At 37.6% G+C, this 21,566-nt stretch overlaps 1 protein-coding gene across 2 annotated transcripts; it reads left to right on the top strand.

The window, feature by feature from the left end:
* The first annotated feature begins 936 nt into the window (after positions 1-936).
* lims1 (LIM and senescent cell antigen-like domains 1) lies at positions 937-7,984 on the top strand. 2 transcript variants are annotated; one of them, XM_079483904.1, is made up of 10 exons: positions 937-1,648; positions 3,030-3,189; positions 3,356-3,422; positions 3,501-3,621; positions 3,775-3,924; positions 4,008-4,158; positions 4,418-4,510; positions 5,000-5,048; positions 5,158-5,233; positions 6,609-7,984. In XM_079483904.1, exons 1-10 carry the CDS (start codon positions 1,620-1,622, stop codon positions 6,721-6,723), a joined length of 1,011 nt encoding a protein of 336 aa, XP_079340030.1. In that variant the 5' UTR covers positions 937-1,619; the 3' UTR covers positions 6,724-7,984. The 2 variants fall into 2 exon arrangements, with proteins under 2 accessions (XP_079340030.1, XP_079340031.1); XM_079483905.1 differs by lacking the exon at positions 6,609-7,984 and adding an exon at positions 5,692-5,919 and having other exon boundaries at positions 1,499-1,648.
* The last annotated feature ends 13,582 nt before the right edge of the window (positions 7,985-21,566 follow it).

The following is a 21,566-nucleotide window of genomic DNA, read 5'->3' as shown; positions in this document are numbered from 1 at the left end:
AGCAGCAAGATTAGATATGGCTTCTCTTTTATTGACTGCATATGAACCAACACAGCCAGCCTCAGCGTAAAATAGCCTGTCCTGTTTATTAACTCACTGCTGCTGTTGATGCAAATGATGGTTCATGTTTCCATGGCCCTGCTAGAAGGGCAAATATCACCTTGCAAAACATATTTAATTCCACGATTGTACTCTATTGGCATCGTGAGTGAAAGAACCCTAGGCTTTGCCTGAATGACTATGGCAATTTTTAACACAGCAAGATCGACCTACCATAGTTGTATTTCCTAATCAAACAAGAAAAACTAAAAACTGCGTTGAACGCACTTGCAGCCATCCACCCAACACGCAGCGTGACGTGGAAAAACAAGCTCTAAAGCCCATTAAATGCACATCGTACGATTTTATCTTATATAAACAAGCCCGGAATACTCTTTGCTATTTGAACAAACAAGTCAACCAATTCTCATCAAGTCTTTAGTAAGCATACAATAATGCAGCACAATAATAATATTGTAAGCATATTTAAATATCGTGTATACGTAGGCTGTTGTTTGGCCTTTATTATATATGTCTCAGCTGATGTTTCAACATCCTTAAGTTATGGTTCGTGAATGGAAGTAGTAACATCGGGGTGTCGGAACTGTTCACTTTACAATGATAACTAATCCATTTATTTACACTTTGGCCTATGCAGGCCAACTTTTGAAACTGTTGCAAGCATGTGAACAAGTGATCCACTTGTGGACCACCAGTTACACCTTCACCTGTCCTTGTATTACATGCATGCGGTTGTCCACATAAGCACTTATTAGTCATGTTTTATTTTATTATAAAAAAAACTTTCAAAGTGTTAATATGCACTAGCCTCAATAAACAAGTGTTTTTTCTCGGTTCGCATATACACGATAAATGCAACAGCTCCCCCGTGAGGTGGACACGCGCTATGTTCGTTTAACGACCAAAGATGACGCTAGTGCTACATGCTATCAATTTGACTTCACGTTCAAGTGACATAAAACTGTTTTACTGCTCTATAGGCTCTATTTCTTACTTTTGATAACCCGATTAAACGGCTGTTCGACATCAATGCCTTATAAGTCTCTGTTTGATAGAAACGCGCTAAAGTGTGCTGACGTCAGAGGAATGAGCGTAGACGCTGACCGTTTCCGTTGTCCAGCCTTTCCACTCGCTCTTGTGCCAATTCCTGCCAAACTATCAAATTAAAGCGCAACGTCTACGAAAGAGCTGCAAACGTTCCTCCAACGCTCGGTGCATAAAAATGGACACAAGTTAACCTATAACCCCCAATCTATTTTTAACAATATCATAGGATCAAATGGCACAGCATTGCGTTAGAAATGCACGATGACACATTTCACAAGTACATTAACGTTTATGTTAACGTGTAAATACAACGTCAGTGCGGTAGGTTGCTTTATAGTTGTCACGTGACCTAACCCGGAAGTGTGAACAGAGTGGCGGCACCACGTCTTTCGGGAAGCATCTTTACCTTTGATCGAAAAGGAAAAAAAGTGGAAAATCAACAGATCCGAGGGGCGTCATATATGTCCGATTAAACTCTGAATAGCCTTTCAGGATAAGCCGCGTTGAAGGGGATGCTGGGTGTCTCAGAAATGACGGGCAGGTAAATAACTTGCATTATAAAAGCTACTCGTATATATTTTTCTTTCCCAGAGATGCATCCGGTTTATTCTTCCGTATATTTTCTCCTCTCATCCCGGTCTGCCTATTTACTTTCGTAACATTGGACCGTTTTTGTTAAACACGTGTGTGTAACGGAAAGCGTGATTATAAACAATAAAGGAATGCTGGTTGGGGTGGATGCTAAGCTAATTAGCCTCCCTAGTGGAGTTTTCTTGGGACACGCAAGTGTTTAGATACGCCCTGTAAGTTACAATAGACCGGCTACATAACGAGGCTTAATAACGCTTAATGTCAATTTAAGGTTAGGTTGGTACCCCAAAATAACAAATAAATGTATGCATGCATGCATCATGTCGGGGTCAGAAGTTTTATTAATATACACAACTATCTGGATAGTCTGGAAAGTGTTCATGAACCATGTCAAGTTCATTACACATGAGTGTTATTATGAGCAGTTTCATCCTTCTGCTTGTTAATAGACATTCTTGAGAACTCCGATTACCAAACATTTCTAAGCTTGTTGTTTGGATTGTCAGATCTCCCCAAGGAGACAGATGCTATCTGCTTCCTTTACTGAGATCTGCTGTAAACTGGCAATTATCAAACATTCCCAAAGACGTGCATATATTTGTATGACTTTAACGCTCTTGGACCAGATACCAACTTTCGTTTCTCAGATAGTGTGACATGTAAAGTTAGAAAAGAAATACAAGTTGATAAATATATCTTGAGTCTGTTCTCATTCTGACGATAAACGTCTCCCACTTCCTCACACAGCAGTGTCGGATCTCCAGTGTTATCCTGTAAATTCTGTTCTCCTTTATTCAAGATGTTCGAGCTTATACATTAACATACGCCGATATACGTTTGAACCCTTTAGTATCTCTTAAACGCACACATCTATTCTTAGATCAGCTTTGTATTACTACACTACACATGCAGATCGGCTCCAGTTCACCATATTAGGGAACACAGCCTTTGAATCAACAGTCTGATTTGACACCCGGGCAGCAGTGAAGAGAGTCGAGGGGAAGCTTTAAAGACCTGCCCCTTTTATAGCCACATCACCTGTGATGTCATAGAGAGACATGTCTGTGATTCATTCTGAATGGTCATGTCTGGCTAAAAGACACCAGGCTGTTGGTTGGATGTAAACATTATTTGCAGTCAGACAGTCTTCTCTTAAATGCATCAACAGAGTCGTTTGCAAAATGCAGAACAGACTTTAATAGAGTTGTTACGCTTGCTTTATTTTTAAATAATAAGAGCAACATTGATCTATTTTTAATGTGAATGTCTAACATCGTGAGCTCTCAGGCACTGACGTTCCGTTTATCCCGTCATCGATCTGTTTCTAACAGCAACATGGCTAATGCCCTGGCAAACGCCGCGTGCGAACGGTGCAGAAGTGGCTTTGCCCCCACGGAGAAAATCGTCAACAGTAACGGTGAGCTGTATCACGAGCAGTGCTTCGTCTGTGCCCAGTGTTTCCAGCAGTTTCCAGAAGGACTCTTTTATGAGGTATGATGCAATGGTTGAACGAACTATATTGAAAAGTATTCAATATTTTAATATGAATCTGTTTTATATACGTTTTCAAGGATGACTACAAATATGCTCCAACGTGTATTCGCTTTATAGCTAATATGCTTTTTACGGTTTGAATGATTATTTTCTGTCTTCGTAGTTTGAGGGAAGAAAATACTGTGAGCATGATTTCCAGATGTTGTTCGCGCCGTGCTGTCATCAGTGTGGTAAGACACAAACACACACAAACTGTTATAATATGTCATTGACTGGCTGTGCTTATTGTGTCGCTCATGTTCCCGCAGGAGAGTTTATAATTGGGCGTGTGATTAAGGCCATGAATAACAGCTGGCATCCCGACTGCTTCTGCTGTAATATCTGCCAAGCCGTACTCGCTGATGTTGGATTCGTCAAAAACGCTGGTCGGTGAGTTTTTAACCAATTAGGAATTACCATGTGCGCGTGATAAGCTACATACAGGTGTAACAAATGGGACGGAAACCACTCACAGAATCATTCTTTTGAACCAACGTGAAGTGCGTTGTGATTGGTCGATGTTCACACATGTGTGTTTACCAGCCACCTGTGCCGTCCGTGTCATAACCGCGAGAAGGCTCGCGGTCTCGGAAAGTACATCTGTCAGAAGTGTCATGCCATCATCGAGGAGCAGCCTCTCATTTTCAAAAACGACCCCTACCATCCCGACCACTTCAACTGCAGCAACTGCGGGTCAGTACAGCGGCGAGCAATTTTCAACCACTGCGTCCATTTAATCAGCAATATGAATCTGAGGTGTTGTACGTGGTTTACAGGAAGGAGCTGACGGCTGATGCTCGTGAACTGAAGGGTGAACTCTACTGCCTCCCCTGTCATGATAAAATGGGCGTGCCGATCTGCGGCGCCTGCAGGCGTCCGATCGAGGGCCGTGTGGTGAATGCCATGGGCAAGCAGTGGCATGTTGAGGTGTGTGTGTGTCTGCTTAGCAGACGATGCGTTTTTCTAACCATCACACAAATCTGTTGACATTATTGCGTTGAAAGTAAAACATGACGTGGGGAATTTCTCTTTCTGTATGTTTGTGTGAGCACAAGGTGAAGATCTCTCCTTCTCTTGCTTCTTATTTTTAGTCCGCTGTCATATTTATCAAATCTCACCTCTTTCTGCACTCTTGTATATATGTGATCCTTGCAACTAAATGCTGCATGTGTGTGTATGTTTGCAGCATTTTGTCTGTGCCAAGTGCGAGAAACCCTTCCTGGGACACCGTCATTATGAGAGGAAAGGTCTGGCTTACTGCGAGACCCACTACAACCAGGTAACACAAAAGTAAAACTGAGAAGTGCTCTACGCAAGTACATGAACACGAATGCAACAGCCTGTTTCTTCATTGGTCAAAAGTATGAAAAGTGTTTAAAACTGTCTCCTTATCTTTGCCGGATTCACAATTATATTCTAATAATAGTTTTAAAGTTGACACATCTGGTTCGATTTAGCAGGAAATGTCAGTTTGATGTAATTTGGCTTCAACCCATGCAAAGAAACCTGCAATTTTATATTTCAAAGAGAGATGGCGATATAGAGGCAAAGGACATGGATTGCAACTTGAACTATATGGTTTATTTGATGAAATGTTCAGCAGGCCCATCCACACAATGCATAGATTGAGAACCTCACAACTATATTTTCATATTTGCGTCAAATTTTTCTGGCCTCACAAAGAAATTCTGTTATCTATAAACTTTGTGGGTTGTGAATGCTTTGATTTTTGACATGAGACTAAACCGTCTGTTATGTCTGTCTCTAGCTCTTCGGTGACGTTTGTTACCATTGCAACCGCGTGATCGAGGGAGACGGTAAAAACTGTTTACTTCCACATCACAACTGTGCTCTGAAGTGCAGTTGTTTTGGCTAAGGGTGCTATAGGTTTGAATATTAAGATGTTGTTTGTTCTTATTCTCTCAGTGGTCTCGGCTCTGAATAAGGCTTGGTGTGTGAATTGTTTCTCCTGCGCAACATGCAACACCAAGCTCACACTCAAGTAAGTGATCTCACACACACACTTTACAACCCTAAATGAAGTCAGCAAAGGTGGTCATTAAACAGAATGTTATTCAGGTTAGACATATGTGAGCATGTAAACCTAATATGCAAAAATTTGAGGACCTGTGCGCTGTCACCCTTTCCTCTTCTTTGTTATTGATTCTTCTGTATCCGTGTGTACATTTGTCTGGTTCTGTTCGGCAAAGTGTCTGTAAATTGGGTCTCTCGGCCGCTGTGTGTCCTCCTGATGTTTTTCTTTGGGTCATTACTAACTTTTCTGTACTCCTAATGCTTGTATTTTCTATTTCTGTCTCCCCCAATCCTCTCCAACTGCTCTTAAAATGGCACCACATCCTATTTCTCTTTCTCTCTCCCACTTAAAATCTGTTTCCTCTTATCATTCGCTTTCCCTCTTGTTGCTCGTTTCTTCTGCCCTGCCTCTCGTTGGCCCTGAAGAGACAGATTTGTGGAGGTGGACCTAAAGCCGGTGTGTAAACACTGTTACGAGCGGCTGCCGGAAGAACTAAAACGTCGTTTGGCGAAGCGTGAGCGCGACTCTCGTGAACGCCGAAAGAAAGCCTTCGCTGTCTGTCTGTAACCCTTTTCTATCTCTCTTTATCTCCATCTTTATCTGCTTCACCTGTGTCATTGGTTAGTGTCTTCATTTGTGTCTCATATCATTTTTGTTTGTTTCATTGTGTTAGGTTTCCATTTGTGAAATTGGTCATTGGTTAGATATGTTGGATCTGTTATTCTCATATTCTTAATGTCATGGGAATATTGTTTCATTCTCCAATACTCGTATACCTTAATTACTGTACAAGACCTTTAAAAGAGAAGAAAAAAACATACATGTGTTTTGTTGTTATTTTTATTATATCTAAGAATGTGTTATTGTTTTCTGAAACGGAGGTGGACAGTTCTTAAGTATTTTCAAGTATCTGTACATCATCAGAGTGTTTTCTTTTTTTGTCGGAAGATATTATAATATACAGTATCATACTTTTTACTCCACTAGATTTTATGAATACATTTGACCTTAAATATTTAATTACATAAAAATCGAGTATTTATTTTTACTAGGTTTTTATTAATCTTCTGTATTAAATATAAACAAATGTCAAATAATTGTATTTTATTTAGGACATTAATTAAATGTATTGGAGTAAAAAGTATGATCTATGCTATATAATGTAAGAATTTAAACCATTTAAGAATAAACACTACTCAAGTGCATCTTTCAAGTCTGTACTTTATCAGAGAAGAATACTTCCACCTCTACTATAACAAATATAATGGTAGTAAATGCGTTTGTGCCCAGACAGAAAGTATTATTATGTTAGTTATTTAAACGTGTGTAATGCTGTTTGCAGGAACAAGTTTGTGGAGTTCGACATGAAGCCAGTGTGTAAGAAATGTTACGAGAAGTTTCCTCTGGAGCTGAAGAAGAGACTCAAGAAGCTAGCGGAAACTCTGGGCCGCAAGTAGACCTCTTCACCTACAGGAGGAGCCAAAGGCTGAACAAGTATTCCAACAATGGTGCTTCAAAAAGAGACCAAAGAAAATCTGGACCACATATAACTTGCGTCTTATATGTCTAGTCTTACTTGAATGATGTATTTCTGATATCGGTCTTTTTGGCATTGCTATAAGTAGCCCACATATTTTCATTGGTCTCACACCAAAAGTTGTTGTTGTGTGTTAACAAGCTTGTATAATCACTGAAACTAAAACCAAACAAATATGTTTTTATATTGTCTTATATGTGTACTTGCATGTTTATAAAGTTGATTCTAGATGTGGGCAGACCCTTCACGGGGCTTGTGTTCATCCAGCACGTATTTGAGCTTGTTTTTCCTTCCTCAAAGCTAAAACCGTTCCTGTGTCTGGCCCTGGGCCTCAGCTTTGATCTGTTGATCTAAGAGTGATATTTGATATAATGTATGCCTAAGCCTTACGTTTTCTGTCTGAGAGGGAATCAAACGTTAGCGCATGATGTAATGAGCTTAGAAGAATGCAACAACCTTAAAACCGAACTCTTCACTCGACCCAAGTGCTGTTATCTCCCCTTCTGCTTTCATGGCGCTTTATTAAAAGCTTTTTCCGTCTGTTAGAAATATGCAATCATTTATATCACTTTCATTTCTTCATTTGACCTGTGTCACATAGATTTATGTGTCTCACTGTTTTACAATACTTTTTTAACGTTTACCTTCAAAGACTTTTGATTTAGGACCCATCTGCCTTATTTTATTACAGGCATTTTAAAATCCACTGATGAACTCGTGCCTTGTGTTTTGTAATCTAAATAAATGGCAGATTATGTTTGATTTATGTAACAAATGACTGAAATTAATTCTACCCGTACGATTTTTATAATTTGTGTATTTTAAGTTTGAACCTCCCTACATTTCAGACGGAATGGTTTGTTCACTCGTTTGAAAGAGCTTGCCTTGAAAAAGACGGAAAACATTTCATTTTAAATCACAATATGTAGTTTTACGATTTATCTATATCTGGATTCGAGTTGTGATGCTTGCTGACAGCTTTGAAGTAATACAATTCACTGTTCTGTATGAAATGTCCAAATATATTAATAAAGTATGCACTATTTCATCCTGGTAGTTCCAGATGTCTTCGTGTTGTTGTGCATCTAAATGTCGCCCAGGAATATGAAACTCTTATCCCATTAAATTAAATTATTTGTTTTACATATGATGTGCTGTTCAAGAATATAAGTCAATTGACGTTAATGAATTGAGATTAGTGCTTGACATTTTAGTGCTTTTAGGTGTGATGTGGTTAAATTTGTCACCAGGGGGCGCTCTGCACACACAAAAAACATCTTGTTGGTAAAAGTATTCAAAGTTGCAGATCGCTCTGCTAAAGTGTCATAACTCCTCTCTCATTTACTTATTTTACATTTTTACAACTACGCTTTTGAATAAAAAATCTACATTAATGCAGCAGAATTGACCTGAAGGAACAGTTCGGTTACACTGAACCGAAGAATGCCCTTTCTAAAGCTTTGCTCCCAAGCTAAAATCTAAACAATACCTCTGATTCCATTATTGCGACTCACTGGCACAACTGAGAACTGTGGAAAATATTATCTGCCCGTCGTCCTTTACAATGGGAGTAATTTACATTCAGTGGCACTTATTTCTGCAGTCCCGACGGCTCCAGCAGTTCGTCATTCCCCTTGCGAGAGTATCTTCCTTTACCGAGTCTTTTCAAATCAAACGAGAGAAGGAAATGACTAAGAACAATGAGACATTCAGAAAGTTGTGAAAGAGGACAATTGAAGAGGGTGGATGCGTGTGCCTTGTTTCCTTGGAGATAATCTCGTGCTAGCGTTTCAAAGCGCTTCTCTTCACCAAAAGGCCTTTTAATAAACCTTGTTCATCTTTATCCACATGCACCGTACCAAATAGATTTCGCTCTCCTTGTTCATCGATCTAGTCCCTTTATAACAACCCCATAACAAATCTTAAGTACACTTTTGAAAATGGTGACACGGGTTCTAATTATGGATCAAACTGTGTTTATTCAAGTGGTACAGACAGTGCATCGAGTTTGTTTAAACCATGTGCCCAAAGGCCTATTTTGGTGTAAGTGAATAAAGCATACAGTTGGATAAGAGAGTCTATAAGTAGCCATTTTTAATTATTCATGCTGACTGGGAATAGTTATATTTGCTGGACTGTGTTATTCAAACATTGAACGCATTGATTGACTACCGTAGACGTTTGATACTCTTGGATCGGTTTGTGTGTGAGACTCAAAAAGGGGATGAATACACGCGGAGAGGTTCAACACTGTGTGGAGTTATTGCAAAGGACTGAAAATCTATCATGGCGACAGTATGCATGGAAACGTCGATACGTGTCACACACAGATACCCTTCCGGGTGGATAAAAGAAAGCGACAAGTGCAGAACCGGGGATCTGTGTGCGGAAGCGCACAGGTGCAGCCGTACTTATCGGGTTTCTGGTTGTCCAAACATAGCCCTGTTCATTTTTTTATAATATTATTGATCCAAAGAGGAAAATGATGGTGGCAGGCCACTCATCCGATAGGAACGAGCTTGCTGTGCCGAACCAGGTGGTGATTTTAAAGTCGCATTGACTAAAGTTTCACAAGAAAAGTCGAGGGAGATGCAAACAGAACGTGTCCATTAATGTTGGGTGGTTTCTATACCGAATGCGCTAACATATGCAAAGCTTTAACTTTCGTCTATAAATGAGCATGTTGAGAGAGGAAGACAGGTGCAGTGAGTCATCACTTCCTGTACTGGTGGGACAGGTGTCGCTCTGTGTCCGGTCCACACTTATTTTCTCAAGTGGAGCGTTCTGGATTAACTCACATAACTGAACTTGAGAAAGATTATTTCGGAGTTGCATAATTTATGTCATTATCCGTGAATATGAGGCGAGTAAATACAGAGACAGGATTTTTTGCTGAAACTATTTCTAGATAGTTCTCTTCTACGTCCCGTCGGGCCAGATCGCTCCCTAGGATGAAGCCATCTGAATCTAAACGGGACACATGTTTTATTCAGGAGACAAGCGATATCATGACTTCGACTCGCTTGCGGTAAAGTGTGGATGTATTTTGTTTGGGTTGGTGTTTGATTGGGAGTCACTAAACTGAAATTACTTTAGGTATCGATTCCTCTTCCGCTCCATTATCTTATAATTTAGGAACATGGTCGAAGGGAAATGCTTTCACGGATATCTTACTTAAGAATGGCATTAAATCTAAAAAAACGCAATGAACCTTTGAAATGTGGGGGGTGAATTAGATGTGTGTTTGTGATGCCAATGGTTTAATTGCATCGTTTATCAGCGTGACAGCAAGTTTTCCTGGGTTTTGCGAAATTTTTTGTTAAGATGTAGTTCCTATGGAAACGTAATGGTAAAGCATTTATTTTGTGATCGAAAATGAGATTACATTGCATGAATGTAGGGGTGTGCGGACTGACAAAAAATCTATTTCATGGCATGAGTAATAATATTTCACGGTAACAATCTTCCGTGATAATTCTATATCTTATAGCTCATTTTTCTCAGATTGACTAAATGTATTTATTTATTACAGTTCATTTTAATGCTCACCATAGTTATGGAAATGTACTGTATTAAATACAGTTCTGATAATGAGGTTTATTATTTATTTATCTTCTGGCTATATCATATGTATACAGTAGGAAAAAAGACAACAAGTATAACAGTGAAGTATGAATATTATGCACAAACAATGAGCGTAGCCTACAGCATATGAGGTTGTTATAACTTGTTCATGGGTGTGTACTGTAGGTCTTCATCACTCTTCACTCTCTGTTAGATGCGCACCTTTAGTGTGTTGTGTCTTTGGACTCTACACACGTCTCCCAAAACCGGGGTTTTCTGAATGTGCTGTTTATAGTTATGTGTTTAGGTAAAATGATCATATGTTGTTTCGTTCTTTGAACTACTGACAATATTTCTCCCAAATTTCACATACAAAGTATTGTTTCTATTTGCATTTATTTGCAGACAATGAAAACTGGAGAAACAGTTCAGAATAACAGAAAAGATGGATTTGTTAAGACCTCAAATACTGCAAAGAAAACAAGTTCATAATCACTTATAAGCAATACAACAGTCATATTTCTAGCTAGCAAAAGTTCCAAATTAATTTTTTATGTCTTTCACATTGCTGTGAGGTTTGATTTAGTTAAAAGTCAATAGACACTGGACTGGAATGGACACAATACATCTAGAAATGTATAATTCCAAACGAATATTTAGAATGGTCTCTTGATTTTCTTTCTGTGGTTGTTGAGCTTTAAAGCACCATAAATGCATAAATTGTAAACAGAACAAGATGCAAGGATTACATTAACCCAGGGTTAAAAATGTCCCTAGTTTAACAATTTCAAGAGTAAAAAGAACTAGCTTCTTAAAACCAGCTCCTCTCAAAACAATCAATAATGTGCGAAATAACTTTTTCTGTGCGCTATTACCTCATCAAAAATGTCTTTAAACGAAGTTTTGATTCCATCCAGGCCCTCCGAGTAACATAAAAGAACGACAGCGTGCAAATTCACAACCCTCCCAAAGGGTCATACTGACAGTATCTTATTTCTCCCTGTACTCTCTGTCTACAAATCCTGATAAGCTAAAAGCAGATAATTTGTTTCAGAGCACAGTATGAGAGCTCTCCTGGCTTTGTGAGCCATCATGCGGAATCCCTCTGCTAATAAAAGAGGCATGGGAAAGTAACTTTGTGCTGGATTTTTGACACTGCGATGGTGTTAACTGAGCTTAACCTTCTCCAGGTTTAATTTGCACAGGTGCCAGTTTAAATGTCATTGCTGGCCTCCTGATTGAAGATTCTCTGCCTGGCTGTTCTCGGATGAATTTATTAAACAATCTCCAGCCTGCTATTTTGGTAATGTCTTGGTATATTAGCAGTCATGATGTTATGACTGTGAAGTAAAATATGAAGATGAATCGGTAGACACGTTACATTTGGGCACAGCCATCGGAGTTTAAATCATTTTACTAAGAGAAGAAAGAAAGAGTAAAAACAAAGATGTGATACTAGCACAGCTGTGCCCAAAATCTGTTAGCAGAGAAAAATGGAAAATTTGCACTCTGTTATAATCTGTAAAAAATTGGGTACAATATACTGCATCAATATGAAGGAATGGAATTGAATGGAAGAATTGTTTCACCTGTTTTTTTATTTATTTTGCATTGCAGTGCTTCGTGTTTTAGCTTTAATGTCTCCAAAAACCCTGATGTATTTTACCGTACAGTTAAGCAGTCATTATGCAACCATATGCATCTTAAACGGATATACACCACTGTGTCTCTTAAGGGAAGTTCACACAAAAATGAAAATTCTTTCTTCATTTCCCCACCCTCAAGATCCAGAAACCCTTTAGTATGGGGAACAATTCTCAGTTTTAACAAAATGCCTATTAGCTTGTATATTGGCTGTTTATTAGTACATAAAAAGGACATATGGATTATTCTGCATGACCATATTCTACATCCCCTAATCCTACCACCTACTTCTGTTAGAACAACTGCAAAGTACTGATGAGCAGGAAATCAAGAGTTTATTAAAGAATTGTGTAGCTAATAGTGAATATGTTTTCCCTGTACTAAAGTGTTATACTGTTGTTCCAAATCTGTATAAATGTCTTTGTTCTGATATATTGGAAAGAATGCTTATAACCAAACAGTTCTTGGCCACCATTGACTACCACAGTGAGAAAAGATTACTTTTTACATTTCTTTGTTCTGTTGAACAAAAACGAAGATATTTCAAAGAATGTGGGAAAGCAGACCGGTCCGGGGCACTTTTGACCACAATGGTGGTCAATGGTGGCCAGGAACTGTTTGGTTATAAGAATTCTTAATTGTTAATTCGTTTCTTGGGTGAACTGTTTTTTAAAGGCAATAACCTGTTTTTTTAGGGATCTTGCTCTGTACCGACGAAACAGTTGAATCTGATTAAGATTGACCTCGGCGGCCTGCTAACCTTTAGTAAATTGCGTTGTAAGTTGTGTGTGTGCCTGAATTTAATCCCTCCCTCGTGATGAGACAGCGAGAGAGTGCAGGCAACAACAAGTAAAGGCACGCCATTGATTTGCCATCCAACTCCTGCCGTAATCACCTGATTGTTCCAGACAAATATACAGGAGATTCGGCGAGAATACCAAATTAGATCTCTCTCCCCTGGCTTCCTCCCAACAGACCACAATTTTACTCAACCATGGGGTGGGTTACAGAGAGCTATATTTAAACCACAGCCAAACTATGGGTAATTTGGCATATTTTTGTGATTGGCAGTTCTGAACATTTTTAATTAGTTTTGTGGGCCAAAGTAACGTGTGGATGCGTGAGCTGAAAGTGTTACGTGTGATTATATTTCAGGAACTGATCGTACTACATTTAAATGTCATATTTACCAGCTGTTTGTTAAGCAAGACAGAACTCTACACTCAAAACACTGTAATTGACAACTTTGAGTGTGAAATATGTGCGAGGTGTATTTGCAAATATTCTCATTATCGGAAAGTTTGGACATCTACAGACTTAGCAAATTAAAGTTTCAAAGAAATGTCGCCTCTAGGCAGTGGTGTAATTTTCTGTTAATTATCAAGATATGCTTATAGTTTCACTGCTGCTTACTAAAGCAAATGACTCTTCAAAAGTTGTGTTGCTTGTTTCTGCTGTAAATCTTGGTCACAATACTACTTAAATCTTTTCTTGCCCATTATCAGCATGTCAACATTCTTAACACATTGTTCTTTAAAAACCGTCTTACTACTTGGGAAGTCCTACTGATTGTAATACTAAGAAACAACGTCAGGCAAAAAAAAGTGCAATATATTACACTTAAATGTATACGTGCTGTGTGAGTACCTATTGACAGAAATGCAATGTTATATTATACTGTACATAACTATGTGTTTGGAGGTAACTGAAGCATCATTATGTATTTTTACCTTAGAATGAGCTATTTCTATCTACACAAGTTATTTACAGTATCCCTACGCGAAAATGATCTTTTGATTCTGTTCACTTTACATAAACAATTCATTTTGATTTAATGCCATCTCAAAAACGATATTGTTTAATATCGTTAATAAACCCAATGTTTTCATTTTAAAAGAACATTTTTCAATGAAGTAGCTTTCATGTTCAGTTTACTTAATTTAAACATGTTGATTCAACACGATTTATTTAAAAATGTCACAATTGCCAGTTCCCAGCATGCTTTGTATTTGACTAAATAATGTATGTATAATTTGGAAATAAATTGTTGTTTTATCCTTTTTAATTAAGATGAAATACGGATAAGACTTATCAGTTTCAGTATTCTGTGGGGTTGGTGATTTAAAAGATTTTTTGTTATGTTGGTGGTTTTCAGAGGTTATGCTAAAGAGTAGAATATTTGCTTACCGGCGCAACGCGACACAACAAAAGACATTAGAAATCATCAGAACCAATGAAATATTGCATTTACATTTAGTCATTTAGCTGACACTTTTATCCAAAGCGACTTAAACAATGGAAGGAATTGGAACAACAAAAAGCATAAGTGCAATACAAAAATGAATGCATTATATTGGTAATGTTAATGCCATGATCAGTTTTTTCTGATCTCAGCTCTTGCTTGACCTCACGTCATTGAACATTGTTTAATGTTTAAAATAAGCATTTGTTGCTATTAGGTAGAAGCTAAACAAAAGTGATTCAATCAAGTTGTTCTGACATGTATGAATCTTGATGGATTTACTTGATTCATTCGTGTTATCTGGGTCTACCTGTTCATATCATGTTCAGGAAACTTGAACAAAACATGAACCACTGTCCATGATTGAATCATGTTAAACCAAAGTGCTATTTTTTGAGTGTGAGCGGACAATCTCTAAATTGCTTTGGATAAAAGCGTCTGCTAAATGACTAAAAGTAAATGTCAAAGAAGCAGAAACACTTTGTTTGTCTTGTGTCAGCTGCCGTAGTGCTTCAAAATGGAGGGGTGAAGTGAGCCATCGATTGCAAATCCCAACCTCACCACGAGATGCCGCTAAAATCTCCACATTGCTACTTTAAAGTGCTCGATTTCATGCACTAATTTTGTACTTACAAAATAATACTACAATAATGCTTTCTGAACATATGCTAATGACATTCTTTTTTAGTTAACAATATATTTTTTATATAAAAGAACGGTTCATTTTTGGACACACATTACCCCTAAAGCTTGAAAAACACACTCGATTTAAGACACAGTGATAAAACAACAGCATAAATGCAATGTTTAGCTTGCTGCCAGATATAGAGCCAGTAAAATAAATAATTTTGTGAATAATACTAACTGGTGACATGGCCAAAGATAAGGAATGAATAAATGCTGGTTTAACTAAGTTTGGCTATTTCATCACCCAACATGAGTGCATGACCTCACTGATGCTCTTGTGGTTAAACGAAAGCAAATCTCATGTTTCAACATCTGGTGGTGGAAGTGTTTTATCACAGTTTTATCCAAAGTGATATACAGTGCATCCAGGATATGTTTTGTAAATATATGTTTATTATCCTGGAAAATAAACCTAGCGTTGACATTTATGTTGCTAACAAAAAAAAACAAGTTAGCAGTATTACTTTTTGATTAGTTTACTTCCCCGCGGAGGTTTTATGGCATTTTAAACCTTGCTAAGTAAATGTTTATTATATTCAGCTATTCATCCAGAGAATAGCGTTCATATGAAAATCTGGTTTAATTAGTTACTTAAACTTTAACTTAAACACGTTAAAAGGACTTTCAAACCTTTATTTTTAAAGCCCCTGAAAAGTAAACACAGATTATCTTTGCTCTTTCTAAAGGTTAAGCGTGTAAGCGATCATTTTTGTCATCATTTGCCCATTACCTGATGCGGTGGTCATGTAATGGCTATGGATCTGAGCTGATAATAACTCAAAGGTTTGAGGTTCATTCCCAAATTGGGCTGACCTGTGATCTACAGAATGACTGGGGAAAAGTCCGGCTCTATTGCCATTGCGCCAGGTTGCTTCAAAAATACTTTTCGCGCAATTAGTGTCTTTTACGTCGCTTTGAATGAAAAGCATCTGCAAGGCCGGCAGCGTAATGCTCCATTCTACAGAGAGGGTTTTAATGGAAGGGGTTGAGGGTTATTTCAAAGTGTTGATTGATGTTTTAATGGTGTCATGATGAGAGGTTACAGGCTGATTATGCGGCGTACCATTTCAGGTGGATTTGTGGGTAGTTTGTTTTAATGCTGCACTCAGAGACAGAGGAGTCGATATTAAAATCCTCCGACTGAATTGGTAATAAAGGACGAGATATTCACGAATACGGCTTTTTATAGCTAGATTTCTGTTTTATAGCACATTTTAATATACAATATCGATATCATTCAAAAGCTACATTGTAAATGTAAAATGTAAATGTCATCAGGAGAAAACAAAGAGACGATCACCTGCAATTTTCTGGTTTTCATTGTTATCTCAGGCAAAAATCCAGATACAGAAAGAGAGAATGATTATTCAGGTAAGAATATTGAAACTGCTGTGGTGTGAAAGATCCACAAAGGTAAATCCTTTGGGACTTTTATAGAAGTGTGCTGAGCTTCTTTGTGATAGAATAATCTCTCGAAAAGTTAGCGTCTGTCAAAAGTTTATATGTCACAAATCATCCCATCTATGTCTTTAGAGGCTAACAAGATGGATCACAGTTTAGCATTTTCAACTTGTTCAACACAGGTTAGTTTTATGAGACAGAATTTTTTACATTGTTTGCCACGTTTAGTTCCTTAGGGCGGCTACATTTTCCCCCCGAATTATCTCTGTTGCCATTTACTCACATGTTGTTCCAAGTCTTATGACTTTGTTTCTTCTACAAAACTCAAACTGCTTACCCTTATATTAAGCATCTTTTTTTGCATTCCACAGAGGACAAAACAATCATACAGGTTTGGAACAACATAAGGATTCTTCCGTTTTTGAGTGAAGTCATCAATTATAAGCATGTTGAGCTTGTGAGAGGTAGCCAAGCCAATACATTTTATGTTTTCAACCACAATGCAGAAGCAAGAGAATAATAATAAGTAATGAAAAGCATGATAAATAAATACTACATTTTATGTATAATTGCATATTATTTGTGTGCAAAAGTGATGTTAAATATCCATGAAACAGATTACAACCGGTGTAATATAATCCTAACTAATTTACATTGAAAGTGATAGTGCTAACCAGTATAATTGAGGTCTGACATGTACATAAAATGGTCAGCCAAAACTAGATGTTGATGGTCAGTTAAAAGTATCTTGACCGCCGTTTCAGGTTTAAAGTACACTTTAATAGAGTTTCCATTTCCAGTAATACTTTAATTGTGTATCGATTTTATTTCCCCGGAGGCATAACCAAGCTTTTGAAATGGCCTAAATTCCCAGAAACCCATTATGTCAACTACAAGCCTTGGAGACGTTCTATCAGCAGTTCACACAAAACACATAGTTCACCCCATCAAACCTTAAGTGGCTGATTTTAAGCAATTTTAAAAAGTATGAACTTAAAATAGTTCAGTGTTTATTGCGTTTTATATGGTCCATTAAGCATGTATAGATTTTTGGAACAGAAACCAACTGCGTTGTGCAGATGCTGTTAGAGAAAAAGAGACATATAATTATTGTGGACATCGTGCAGGTATATATGCATTACAAGATGAATACACAGTTAGGTCCCATAGCATTCAAAAATAGAAAAACGTTTATGCAAAAATTGTAACATTGATAATATCAAAATTAAAATGACTATAGACAGCATTCATAGTAGTTTATGGTATTATATGTAATGTAATATATTGTAGAATATCATCTCTGATATATACATTCTCTCTAACGGAAAGAACAAATTTCTTACTAAAAACAGTATTTCATAAAAAAATCTACACACTTCAAATCTAAGTGATGCTGAAAAGGTTACATACTGTAGATTGATTTCAAGCATTTCAACTACTTTCAAATGCATTCATCTTCCAGCGCAAGCTGTCAAACAACTACTAACATGATCATATACTTGGCAACAGTCGACATGTCAGTCAATACATGTTCAGTTACCATGATTGCTTTGTTTTTGGCATTTTAAATTGAGCCTGGCTGAAACTGGCAATGCATTCTGGGAACACTTCCAGCTGAGAAGCGTCTGGATACATTGCTTTGTGTGAAAGCACTATTAGACCTCTCGCTGATGGCTTTGTTCAATGGACTTTGAAGTATGTTTTTTTCCACCTCTAAGAACACTGAGCCTTGTACTGTTTGCTGATCTCTTCTTTACCGGAATGAGCAGCCTGTGACGACAAAACACACTTGGCACCGGTTGTTGTGGAAACCATTCAGCCGAGGGAAGCACTTTTGCTCCTTGATTGCAGTTGGAAATTTAATTTAAATTGAGCTATTGATCTGTCCGTGGCTGCATGTTTGTGCACAAAAGCACAAACTCGATCTTGGTAATTTGGACACTCGTGCCCTAATGACTGTACTTGATGTTTGCGCTTTTTAAGTCTACAGGATGGAGCTCATCTGCCTTTTGTGTTTTAGGTCAGTGACATGATCCTATTAAACTCACAGCACACTTGCAAAACACGCTGTCAGTAGACTACATTCTGCAATAAACTTACTGTGGTAAACTATGCTGTCTCGAACAAGCAGATACCACAATGAGCAAGAGCAAATGAAACTGTCGAACACAAAAATTCCATGGCACGCTTTTTCCTTTTCAGAGCAAAAAATGCCTTTCTGCTTAGAAAAATGTTGACAATGCAGAAGAAAACAAGACACTGGAGATGTATGTGTAAGCAAATCCTTAGTGTTAACTTAGATAAATTGATTTTGTGTGATTAAAATCAAATCCATTTATTAAGATATTGGATAAATTTGAATAAAATACATTTCAAATGCATCTGTGCTCCCTGTCTGATAAATGACTACTGGTATGTGATGGATTCTATTGATGGGATGATTAATCCTACTGGAAAAATGCCCAAAACACACTACACAAAGGAATTTCATAATGGTTTGAATGGAAAAAGCTAATCGGTTGCAAGGGTATACTATTGAACACCATTAGTATTTCTGCGATGGTTTTTATTGTTTTCTTTCAGCAGCACTGAATTTTATTTTAGAAACCAAATAGAACACATCACAGAAATCCTAATGGTTTCCTTTAGTATACCTTTACAACCCAATAGCTTTTCCAATTAAACCATCACAAAAGTATTTTGTAATAAATTTTTTTGCTTGTTGAAAAATGTAGAATAAGTATTCGCTACTATAGACTATGGACCACTTTGGAAGATGTATACGTTATGTAAATTTTGGCCGATTCCGATAACCAATGATTCTGTAACATTGGAAGCCGATAACTGACATTGGCCGATATACAGTATCTAGATATTAATTGAACATTTGGGCATATTTCCAGTGGGCTTTAACATCCCACCAATAGATTCAATCACATACCAAAGGACACCATTGCATCTTCTATTGAAACCAATACAAATGCCTTTAAAAGCATTAAAACCATTACAACTTCTTTCAGCAGGGTCTCAATTTGATCACGATTATCATGTCAACGATTCAATATCACAATACAGATGTGTTGCATCCTCAATTTTCAATACTACTGCACTTATAATTTTTCTCCCTCACACTTTTATTGTTTGCAGCTCTTTCTTGTCTGTTGTCAAAGCCTAACATTACAACTATTCTACAGAGGCACGCTTCTTTGATAACGCGAATAGATCACTTAGAGACGCAATTGTGCATCTTGCGATTGAGAGCTTTACATCTTAAACAACTTTCAACAGCTGTCCAATTTCAGAAATATATAAATAAGGTGCTTTATTTACACGCAGCCAGTGCTTTATTTACACGCATTTACACGCAGCCATTTACACATGCCTGCACTTCATCGAGAGAAGCATGTCGCAGTCTGAAAGTTGTATGTGGTTTATGTCAAAATAAGAGTTAATGTTTCAAATAAGATACAACAAAATAAGAATAATTTATTTACAGTTAAAGCACACATGATAATTCATTATATTTTTAATAAACAATTATTGTTTTTATGCATCGGAAGCCTAGGACAACAAGCTTCTGTTGTGTAATATTTTTGACCCTTCAGGAATCTAAATACCACAAAACCCTCACTACTGTATGGCAACACGCATAAAATAGTATGTCACTTCATGTGTCTCAGACATAACATCCAGAAACTTTTCGACCACCCTGATGGTGAAGCCCATATCCTCAGGCAATTACGTTACACTGTAGATTATGAATATTTACACCCTAATCACAAAGTTTTGACAAATGTGTGTGATAAATATTTTTTACCCAGGACACGGCAGATGCAGCAGAGGCCGTCGAAAACACTTTGCGGATGAGTTCATCTGTGTACGCCTGCGGGTGGGCTATCAGCAGGAGGGCCTGATGAGAAAAATATGTTGTCCGAGACACCCAGCCATTTCAAAGACGCGTTGAGCCTGTAGCTTATCAGCAGCATAAAAAAATGTCAAGCTTCCGTAACACAAGTGCACAGGCGGAACCAATTTTGCAGTAAATTTACACAATTATCCTGCTTGAGTGATCAATGACTGGCAGAGAAGAGGGATGGTCACCGGATGTAAAGTGTGTGAAAACAGGTGTGACTGTACCCTTCTGCGCTATCGTTGAGTCACATTGCCCACACCCTGTCAAGTTTGCAAATTGAAGCGTGCAGCAGCTCAGGTAATGTGTCGACAATTTGAGGCTGAATTGCAGCCTTAAAGTGATACAGTAGTTTGCCTAAAAATGCAGATTCTGTCATTTACCCAGAATGGTAGGGAGACTTTTATTCACTTGTTTTTAGAAAACAAGACCAGAATCACAATTGTTGGGTGAACTAACCCTTTAGGAATACCAAGCAGCTTTTTGTGACAAATGTGCCACTTGTGTTTATGATGTGATGTATGATGACCAACACCTTCCTTTTATGTCTCTTGATAGTCAGCAGTTTATCTACAATAAACCGCAGGAATTAGCGTTTTATTTCTCGTAACCGTACTTTATTTATTGTGTTAATATTACTCAGATATTTTGTAAATAATTCAGCGCCAGTACACAGTAGGAGAGATAGTTCACACGAAAATAAAATTGTATCTATTATCTATGTACTGCATGACTTTCTTCTGTGCAACACAAAAGATATTTTGAAGAACGTTGGTTACCAAAGACACTGACCACTATTTACAAAACGCGCTGTCTAGAGCAGTTTGTCTGTTTGAGGCTACTGTAGAAACAACATGAGGGATCCATGCAAGGGGACTCCCCGTGTATGTAGATAGAAATTGTAAGATTAAATTGTAACATTGTAAGATAATATAACAATATAGCTTCATCATGTAAGGTCTTTATACACCTCAGAAGACATAATTATGTGATATTGCATTTCTATCAATAGATCCTCCAAAAAATTACACACTGGACCTTTAAGAGCCACTAACATAAAGGACGAATCATTGGCCAAATAATGCAAAAAAAAATACAAAATAGATACAACCTTTAGATATTGTGACAGTCAACTGACCTTACATAACTACCCAAGATTCAAACAAATCAAAATCATTGCTATCTTCTTCACAGATATTTTGGAAAATGGGGTTCATCCAATTTCTAGAGCTTTCCAGCCTTCCACAGTTGTATTTACATACTGCAAAGCAAAGCTGTGCCCCTAATGCGAGGGATTCTGCTTCTAGACACAGTG

The sequence above is a fragment of the Barbatula barbatula genome (genome assembly GCF_947034865.1).
Source record: "Barbatula barbatula genome assembly, chromosome: 20".
Lineage (NCBI taxonomy): Eukaryota > Metazoa > Chordata > Actinopteri > Cypriniformes > Nemacheilidae > Barbatula > Barbatula barbatula.
Note: the sequence above shows the minus strand (reverse complement) of the source record. Positions and strands in the feature narration are given on the sequence as shown.

Coding starts and splice junctions, on each gene's coding strand:
- lims1 (XM_079483905.1), top strand. CDS start 1,620: ATGCTGGGTGTCTCAGAAATGACGGGCAG. Junction 4,511..4,999: donor GCGAGACCCACTACAACCAG/GTAACACAAAAG, acceptor GTCTGTCTCTAG/CTCTTCGGTGACGTTTGTTA. Junction 5,234..5,691: donor AACACCAAGCTCACACTCAA/GTAAGTGATCTC, acceptor TTGGCCCTGAAG/AGACAGATTTGTGGAGGTGG.